Raw genomic sequence first — 10,720 nt, 5'->3', positions numbered from 1 at the left:
AGAAAGAAAGAAAGAAAGAAGGAAAGAAAGAAAGAAAGAAAAAAAGAAAAAGAAAGAAAGAAAGAAAGAAAATAAATAAATAGCATCTATGGATGTAAATGCACAGAAAAGAATAATACATATGAAAATTTTTCATTAGGTTTGTAAGAATTTAGTAATAAAATTTGTTAAAACCTTTTTTGGCCATAATAATACAGAAAATAAAAGTGTTGCTTGTGGAAGAGATGAAGCTTCTTTCATCAGTGTATCTAAATAGTGGACTCAAGGTTGACTTTCATCTAGATGTTGTGGGTCATTTAGACATAACCTTGGAATTCTTTTTAAATAAAGGTTATATTCTTGGTTACATGCTCATTATAGAAAATGTGGAAGTTACAGAAAAACTGAATGGAAGCAGAGGAAGAGGAGAAGAATCAGGAGGAGCCACTATTGTCATGAATGCTGTCAACATTTGGGCATACGGGCCCAGAGATTTCATTTATATATTATTTTTATTTGATTGTAATCACATATAACAAAATGTTAGAATTTAACCACTATTTGATCTCTAGCCATGAAAATGAAGTATAAATTAAATACTTAAAATGTAGAATGTTTCATAATTAATTATGTTCCTTTGAAGTGTTCAAAAATTTAATGGTACTCAACTAGAAAAGTTAGAATAAAATGTTACTAATATTTGGTAGTCCCATAAAATTGTCCATTTTTCTTTGGTGGCTCAATCTCCCTTATGCAGGAAAATCTACTTGAGTCATTACACCCGCAAAGGGGTGGACATTGGATAGCAGAATCCTTTTTTCCTTATCGCAAATAATCCCCACTTAACTTGTTAGCGGAAAAATATGTAATCTATGAACAGTAAAAAGTCTCAGGTGAAAAGAACATTTTTTTGGATTATTGACGCACTGTGTTCATGGTACATTTCCAAGGAAAAAAGAAACTGTACATACATTCCAATTCAGCTTTTCCTTGCCACATAATAATGTGCTCATGTTTAAGTAGAAAGGACAATTAAATGGATGGTAAAATTGTGTATAGATTTAACTGATGGAAGGGATAAAGGGAAGAGAGTTAATGTGAATGTCAATAATTATATTTAAAATAAATAGTATTTACTAATATTTATTGAAAACATTATATTGCTGCTACTGTAGGTACTATTACATGCATTACCTTTACTTAATCCTTACAATAATTTCATAAGGGTTTACAGGGAATTACTATTTTCCTTCTCATTTTACCGATACAGAATCTGAGGCTCTTAGAAGTCAAGTAAATTTTTCAAAGTCACACAGCTAGTCTGTGCCAAAGCTGAGGTTCGTAAAGACATGGTCTGGCTGTAATAACCACACCCTTAACCCTAATACTCTTCCTTCCAGGAACTTCACTTATAAAACCTTTCAAAGTAGGACTTCTTTTTTCTACTTTAAAGTATTTTATTACCATCATCATGTTGTGTTCAAAGAAACCTCTGCCTAAAGAATTTATTTTTTTTTAAAGATTTTATTTAGAGAGAGACAGTGAGAGAGGGAACACAAGCAGGGGGAGTGGGAGAGGGAGAAGCAGGCCCCCTGCCGAGCAGGGGAGCAGGGAGCCCAATGAGATGCGGGGCTTGATCCCAGGACCCCGGGACCATGACCCAAGCCGAAGGCAGATGCCAAACGACTGAGCCACCAAGGCACCCCCCTAAAGAATTAATTTAAAAGAACTGATTGAACTTCAGTCCCTGAAAAGAACTCCAAAGGGCAATTTTACTCCTAATACAAACCACAGATGAGGTTCTTGGTTTAAATTCACTACTTTATTAAATAACGATGTGAGGAGTGGTTTGCTCTTGTACTTATGATTTTTATCGCTTTCATTGTCTACAGGCTATTATATTTTGGTAGCTGGAACATTATTAGTATACACAGATAATTGTAGTATATTAATTTGTTCTATAAGACAGCTTTCTGGTACCATATTTGAGTGGAAATGAAACCCTTTCTTAGCCTCTAAAACTAGAAGAGAATAATCCACATCCCCATGATGCTCTTTATTGAAGGCTTTTAACTGATATGGTGTGAGAATGAATAATTTGGGGAATCAGACCTGAAAGCACATAAAATGAAGACAGTGTTGCATTTACTTATGAATATATGAATACAGTGATTTAAAATGTAATTAGATAATTATTTATTCAGCACATACTATGTGCCTATATCAATAAACGGGCAATTAATTAAATTGTCCACAGTCATTGTTAAAAATGGATTAACCATCCATTCTAGATCTTTAAAACTTTTTAAAAAAGATTTTATTTATTTTATTTTTAGAGAGAAAGAGAGAGAGAGAGCGCCCGGGCAGGGAGAGGGGCAGAGGGAGGGAGAGAGAGAAAGAATCTCAAACAGGCTCTGTGCTGAGCACAGAGCCCAAAGAGGGGCTCAATCCCACAGCCCTGGGATCATGACATGAGCGAAAACCAAGAGTCAGACACTCAACTGATTGAGCCACCCAGACACCCCTAGATTTTTAAAACTTTTAATAAAATATGATCACAAACTTATTGTTGGGATATCTAAAGAACTCAAGAAAACACCTGAACACTTAAAAAAGAAAAAGGAAAGAAAAAAGTGAAATGGGAAATTAGTGGTGTATGGAATAAGAAACCAGTATTTAATATAATATTGATTACAAATACTTTGGAAGATGCAGCTTAGTGTATGAGTCAAATAGACTGCCAACTGAATGCCACAAATCAGCAACCACTAAGTCAACTGCACATTTTGAACCAGAGGGGTTTCATCCACATGGAGGACTTGCTTCCAAGGGGAGAACCAGAGTACTGAACTAAGCAGGCTTGATTCATTCTTTCCAAATAAGTGATTTATCCTCCCAAGAGAATCATAAAATAGGGCAAGTAAAGACTAGGAATGTTATGCAAATTGAGCTAGTTCAATTTAAAAAGAACCATGGGGCTGGAAGTGTGTTCTTCCCATAGATATTTCTAAAATATTAAAAATGATAGTAACAACCTACACATATAACAGGAGTCAAAGGGGGCACCTGGGTGGCCCAGTCATTAAGCGTCTGCCCCCGGCTCAGGTCATGATCCCAGGGTCCTGGGATCCAGCCCTGCATCCAGCTCCCTGCTCCGCGGGAAGCCTGATTCTCCCTCACCAACTCCCCCTGCTTGTGTTCCCTCTCTCACTATCTATCTTTCTCTCTGTCAAATAAATAAATAAAATCTTTAAAAAAAAAAACAACAAAGAGGAGTCAAAATCAGCATCATGCCTAACGATGGAACAATAGAAGAAATAGGCTAATAGGCTGAAATTGAGACAAAAATGTCTAGAACACATTATTATATAATACGACCAGACAATGCAATTAGACAAGGAAAAGAAATGAGATAGTAATTAGAGCAAAAGAAGCAAAAGACTAGAAGCCCCACAGTGATATCAATATAAAACTTTTTAAGCAAATCATGATACATTCCAACAATAAAACGCTATGTCTCACATCTCTCTACCTATAGGGAAATATGTGAAAATATTCACTGAAATTGAACATACACCAAAACATTTTTTACATAAGGCACACAAGGTGCAGAGCAGTATAAATGGTATTTCCCCATGTGTATCATAAAAGAAGTGTGTGTGTGTATGTGCATATGTACATCATTCACACATGTATGCTGGTAAAGACTGTTTTTTTCCAAGATATCCACACACAGAAAATTAGTAATCCTAATAGGCTCTTGGAAGGAGAAACAAAGATCTGTAGTAGGAGGGAGAGATTTGTTTTGTTTTGTTTTTTACTGTGTAACCCTTTTTACCCGTTGCATTTTTATAACATGCACATATTTTTCTTCAGTAATTAAGTATAACCAGTTTACCTACTCGATGATGTAAAGGTTAGCTTCTGAATGATGAACAGCATGTTGAGTAAAGTATTTATGGAATGATTATAAAAGTGGTTTGGAATTTAGATCTCTTTCTGCCAGAGGAGTATTAAATTTTGAAAGGTTTAAGGAAGACTGGGCCAGTTTTTGGGCCAACTAACTGTTTTGTGTATTTTAAGGCAATCATGAGTACAAATAATAAGAATTTTTATAATCAGATGAGTAAGCCACTTGTTATTTTGAACCTGATAAAATTTATAGGTTGAAGTCCTGTCAGTACCTCAGAATGTGACCTTATTTGGAGATAAGCTCTTTAAAAAGGTAAGAAGGTTCTTTGGGCCATCTCTCCGTGCTACCATAATGGTGCGCATGAATGACCCAGCAGATGTTCTCAAGAGCGTTAACATTCCTGAAAGGAGAGGCAAATGCCAGGTTCTTATTTGCATGCTCCAAAGTCATCATCCAGTTTCTCACTGTGATGATGAAGCATGTTACATTGGCAAATTTGAAATCACTGATGATCACAGAGCTGGGAAAATTGTTGTGAACCTCATGGGAAGGTTAAACAAGTGTGGAGTGGTCAGCCCCAGATTTGATGTACAACTGAAAGATCTAGAAAAATGGCAGAATAACCAGCTCCCACCCCACCAGTTTGGTTTCACTGTACTGACAACCTCAGCTGGCATCATGGACCGTGAAGAAGCAAGACGAAAACCCACAGGAGGGAAAATCCTGGGATTCTTTTTCTAAGGATGTAATACATACGTGGAAATAAAATGCCTCAGTGGGATAAATAAATAAATAAATAAATAGGTATATAAGGTTAAAATGGGGTCATTAGGGTAGGCCTAATCCACTATGACTGGTGGTTTCATAAGAAAAGGAGATTAAGGGGGTGCCTGGGTGGCTCAGTTGTTAAGCATCTGCCTTTGGCTCAGGTCGTGATCCCAGGGACCTGGCATCGAGCCCCATATCGGGCTCCCTGCTCAGTGGGAAGCCTGCTTCTCCCTCTCCCACTCCCCCTGCTTGTGTTCCCTCTTTTGCTGTCTCTCTCTCTGTCAAATAAATAAATGAAATCTTTAAAAAAAAGAAAAAAAGAAAAGAGATTAAGGACAGAGACCCGGACAGAGGGAAGACCATGTGAACATACTCAGAAAAGATGACCATCGGCAAACCAAGGAGAGAGGCTTCAGAAGAAAACCCCGAGGACAACTAGATCTTGGGCTTCTAGCCTCCTGAACTGTAAGAAAAACAAATTTTGTTGTTCAAGCCACTCAGTCTGTAGTACTTTGTTATGGCAGCCTCAGCAAAGTAATACTCAACCTAAGCTCAGTGATATTGGCTGCAGGTGATAGGCAGCCATTGAAGAATCTCAAGTAGGAGAATGACCTTTTAAGATCTGCTCTTTAGAACAATGATTTTGCAGTGAATAAGATCAATTGGAAGGGATATCCAGGGGTCTGGGAGACTAGTTAGAAAGTTATATCAATGGTGCAGTGAAAGCTGATGAGAGGCATAATTCAGGCATTTTCACAGAGAAGCGAGAGGAAGAATTACATATGAGAATTGTTAATGGGGTAGAAGTTATGGGACCCAGAGACCAGTTGGATGCAAAGCAGAGAGAGAGGGTCAGTCTGTGATGAAACTGATGTCCCTAGCTTAGGCAGCTACGTGAATTGTTTATATATATTTTCAAAGATTTTATTTATTTATTTGAGAGAGAGAGAGAGCACGAGTGGGGGAAGGGGGAATGGGTAGAGGGAGAAGCAGACAACCCGCTGAGCAGGGACCCCAAAGCCGGGTGGATCCCAGGACCCTGGGATCATGACCTGAGCTGAAGGCAGATGCTTAACTGACTGAGCCACCCAGGTGCCCCTAAGTAAATTGTTTATAAAGCAAAATAGAAAATCAAAGGAGCAGTGGGCTCCCCATGTGAACTCTGGGGAGAGCTAACTGAATTACGGTGGTGACTTGTTAACACCAATCGCAAGGAGAAACTCCAGGAGATAGGCATCAATCCAGATTAAGATCAAAGCAGTTGATGACCCAGTGAGGGAAGAAGGCTCATAGAGCTGGCAAGGGGTAGCAGTCAGGATATTTGAGGCACCTGATGAATTACCATGTCATGGAGTAGAAATGCACCTCACCCAGAAACACACAGAGGGTCTCTTTGTAGAGGGAAGGCTCGGCATTCCGCAGATTGGGTGCAATCAGGGTGGAGCTGGCCATGATAATTGAAGCAGAAGTAATGACAGGAAAGGGATGGAACAATCCTGGCACTATGCCTTGGCTCTGCCCCAACAGGCTTTATAACCTTGGGCAAGTCAATTGACTTCTCTTTCCTTTCACTAGCAAATCAGGGTAAAAATGAAGTGATTGTTATTACGACAAATCATTAGCTAATTAATACTTAGAGGCCTCAGAAAAAGCCTCCTGGAGATGATTTATAAACTAAGAGCTGAAGAATGAGTAAAAAAGGAACCAGAAGAAATGGCGAGGAGGTGTGGAGTGAAAGATGTTCTAGTGACAGGGAGCACCATCTGTAAGACCCTGAGCCCGAACAGAAAATGGTATTTTCAGAGAACCAAGAAGTGGTTTGATATATCTAGAGCATGGAGTTCCATCGGGACGAAGTGAGAAAACAGAAATTGCAAGCAGTTAAGTAATTTGTTCAAGGTCACATAACAATTAAAATTCTGATCTGTGAATTCAGCATGCCTGTACCAGCATGCCAGTACCAATTAAATCATTAATCCTAGAGGTGCCTGGGTGGCTCAGTCGGTTAAGCATCCAACTCTGGACTTCGGCTCAGATCATGATCTCAGGGTCGTGGGATCGATACCCACGTCAAGCCCCTCATCAGGCTCCACGCTCAGCTGGGAGTCCGCTTGAGAACTCTTTCTCTCTTTCTCTTTCTCTCTCTGCCCCTTCCCCAGCACGGGTTCTTTCTCTCTCTCAAATAAATAAATAAGTCTTTAAACTATTAATCCTATACAACCTCCCTATAGCACTATACAAAAAGAAGACCATTGCCAAGGGTGATACAGGCTTAATATTTCTTAATGTGTTTAGAAAGTTACAGAGTGAATACGTACTTAAGCTTAAATAGAAAAATCCAGGTGAGAATGTTAGAACAAGGATCATTAGGTATACAGAATTACACCACAAAAGCAAGTAAGCTAAACTTAGTCAAATAATTCAACCAACAGCCTACTAACCCTTGCTTCCACTCTAGTCCTCCAGAAAATAGAGAAACCATCTCAAAACGGATTTTGTGACTAACACAAGATTTTGATGATCAGTTTTCTATTGTAAACTTACCACTCACTAAATAGAAGATGAGCTCTAAAAAGTCACAGTAGTTGCATTTATTTTACAAACAAAATAAAACCCAGATCCAGATCACTCCAGTTTTATAATGGACTTGGCAGTTGGGTGATAGTGTTATGTACTATGCCGAGGCTGGATGAACTGGTCTGTCTGTGCCTCTTCCCTGGAGCATTGATCCACAGAAGATTACACACATTGATTATAAGATCTTCTCTTAGTCCTCCATATTCTAATGTTCTGCTACAACGTGGTAAGTTTAGGAATCATTTTTGTTTGTCCTGCATGTGATTGGTTGGGATTTGCTGGGATTTCCGAATCTGGTGCTTCTTGTCTGATGACCATGGGGGTGCATCACTCAGATCTTCCTCCAGTAGCACCTGCTGGAGGAGCTCAGTCGATGTCTCAGGGTGGCAGCTGGCTTAACAGTGTACCTTTCATTGGTGGTGTTCGTGTCTCATTGTTGTTTTCCTACACTTCTCCGCTGCCCCACCCCACCCCCCCAAATGCGTACTTGCACTTCAACCCTAGGCTGCCCTCATTTTCCCAGTTCTCCCCAGGGATTTGTCAACTGTGCTTGAAGTTGGACTTCCGGCAACACTTCTTGTAGTTAAAGGAATTCCTCCCAAGGGGGAGGAAAAAAAGGAAATTTTTCTCAAAATTCCTCATAGCTAAAATAACTATGCTTTCATCTGCGTAAGATAACGTAAGCCATTTTAATCACTTCCATGTTTAGTAGGGATAATTATAACAGGACATTCCACATTACATAAAAGGTACAGTCACGATTCATTCAAGTCTATAGCACAGCTTTTATTCAAATGTCAATCTGCTTAAGAAGAAAACCTTTTGCCTCAGGACGTTTGGCATGTGGTGTACCTGTCTTCAATCTTTCTAATAATACATCCTCAGGAGTCAGGCAAATTAATTTTCCATCTTTCAATGCAACTCTGAAAGGAGACCACTTGGATTACTAAAAATGAGAGTACTACCTTTAAAAAAATGGTTTATTTAAGATTCTAAAGTGACTTAGTATTATTTATTGGTTTAAAAAAATGACAAAATACACATATTTCAAAATAAATTTGTCTCAGACATTACAGCAACCATATGTTTAGGATACAATGTTCTGTATGTACTACCACAATTTTCTACCATTGACTATGAATAATATCAGTTAAAAGGTAAAATAGAATCCTTTCAGCAATAAACCAATCAGGAAGCACTTATCACTATATATGTAATATGTACATAACACATGTAGCTCTATGCACAAGGTTCTGTGTTTGGTGATTTGGACATGGATCTCCCAAGCTGCCACCATAGAATATCCTCCATATATTGGTTAGCAGTCTTTTTTGGTCTATTTTTGTTTGCTTGTTTGTTCTGCTTTCAGAATCTCACTAAAATCTCATTTATCACTGAGTAGGAGAGCCTGTGTTGTCTAAATCACAAGGAATGTGTTCTGTGTCCCTATTTAGGTTCCCATTTAAATTAATTCTGAGGTCTCCGCGGCTGGTCACAGACCACGGGGCTCCACCTGCATCTCCAGAGTCCAGAAGTTCGTTAAGTCCAGACATGACTGTCTCACCATAGTTTGAACTCAGAGTGGAAATTCCAGGATTTAAAAGTAGCGTATTCAGTATTCACTTCTGGTTTAAAAAAGAAACTCTTCAGAAATTATTAATAGCAGGTGACTCCCTTAACCTCAGAAAGCTGTAAAACATCTATGATAAGTATTATACCTAGTGGCAAGATGTTTAAGAGGTTTGTTGAGAGCAAAACAAGAGTACCTGCTATCATCACTTCTATTCAAGCTTGCACTGAAAATTTTAAGTTGCAGTAAGCCTAGAAAAAATAAATAAAAATTTTTAATGAACGGGGAAAAAAAACCCTGCCATTAGAAGCAGATGACATCATGGCCTATGTGAAAGATGCAAACTAATTAAAATTATTTTAAAGACACATCAATGACCCCTACCCAAGACGATTTATAAATTCAATGCACTTGCACTGGAAATTCCCTTACTGACAAACTGATGATTATAAGGTATATACAAATGAACTAAGAAGAGCTAAGACGCTCCTGAAGAAGAACAGTAATGCTGGGGAGCTTGTGCTTCCAAGTTCTTGTCCTATCAAGAACTTTTATGGTGCTATCGTAGTTAAGCCAGTATGGCACTGGTGTAGATAAAAACATATTGAGGTCTTCTTTCCTTAATGAGGAAAAAGACAGTCTAGAAACAAACCCATTACATATATGTTATCTTGATTTATGGCAGAGACTGCAAGATGATGGACTTTTCTATAAATGTTGCTGGCACAATTTGTTATCCCTATGTGAAAAATAAAAAGTGAATTTCTACCTTACATTGTAGAGAAAAATCAATTCTGAGTTCTAAGGATAACAGACAAACTATCCAATTTTTAGAAGGCAATACAGAATATTTTTATGATTTTGATAAGACTAGACATAAGAAAAAAGTTATAGTATAAAAATGTATTTTAAAAAACAACACAGATACAACTTTTTGACACGTGTAAATGACAAACGATTAGTATACAAAACATGTTTTTAAAAGCTTTTATGAAATAAACAAATAGCAAAATAGAACAAATGGGCAAAAAAAAACTTCACATAGGGTCGAATACAAATGGCTCATAATCATGCAAAAAGATATTCGATGTCATTTGTAATAAGAGAAAGGCCTATTAAAACCACACTAAAATACCATTTTATTAGTCAACAATTTTAAACGTCTGCCAAAAACAAGTGTTGGCCAGTAGGGGGAGGAAGAGGAACATTCATAAATTGCTTGTAGGTGGACTAGGTTAGTACAACCATTTGGAAAATCGCGTTGCTTGATGAAGTTGATTTGTATACAGCCTTCTTGGCCCTGAATTTCCCATCTCTGGTGATGAGGAGGTCTCTTCACTTACTGGGACAGGGAGGGTACGTTTCACGTGGGAAGATTTACTCCCTGCTTTGAGGGGGACAGAGGAGAGACTGAGTGTCCTTGCATACGCTGTCTCCTAAGTAACTTTTATTTAAATAATCATATGCTAAAGTGGCACATTTAGGGGCAGCCTGCCCTTGGCTCCTACACTGTCATCAATATAACTTATGGAAGCATAAAATTAACTGTTTCATTCTGAATTTATTAATATGATAATTAAATGTGAGATCTCAGATGAATATAATAATTTCATCTGCCACCCAACATTAAAATAAACGTCCGAGATTGACTGGCAGCCATATTACTACTATCATCCTTAATAAGAGAAGTACAAACCATTGTAGTCAGTATTTCAAGGTAATTACATAGATTTTGTTCTGCCTCTACATAGACTTCTTTGACACTTGACAATCTGCATGTATGTCTGGTTTAATTTTAGTTATTTCACAGTTTTTATTTTGCTTAAAGTAAAAAAAAAATCTCTTTAGATCTAGTTTCTTTTTTATGAAACGCTCCAGTGGATAAAAGGAAAAATTTAAAAAGTTTGTAAGAT

The 10,720-nt window shown here is 37.9% G+C and overlaps 1 protein-coding gene across 1 annotated transcript; it reads left to right on the top strand.

Annotated features, from left to right (window-relative positions):
* The first annotated feature begins 4,243 nt into the window (after positions 1–4,243).
* Positions 4,244–4,633, top strand: LOC112836025 (small ribosomal subunit protein uS8-like). The gene has a single exon (XM_073891257.1). The coding sequence runs from the start codon at positions 4,244–4,246 to the stop codon at positions 4,631–4,633; it is 390 nt and encodes a 129-aa protein (XP_073747358.1).
* The last annotated feature ends 6,087 nt before the right edge of the window (positions 4,634–10,720 follow it).

Source organism: Callorhinus ursinus, unplaced genomic scaffold (assembly GCF_003265705.2).
Source record: "Callorhinus ursinus isolate GAN/ISIS: 27379988/994484 unplaced genomic scaffold, GSC_fseal_2.0 scaffold4, whole genome shotgun sequence".
Classification (NCBI taxonomy): domain Eukaryota; kingdom Metazoa; phylum Chordata; class Mammalia; order Carnivora; family Otariidae; genus Callorhinus; species Callorhinus ursinus.
Note: the sequence above shows the minus strand (reverse complement) of the source record. Positions and strands in the feature narration are given on the sequence as shown.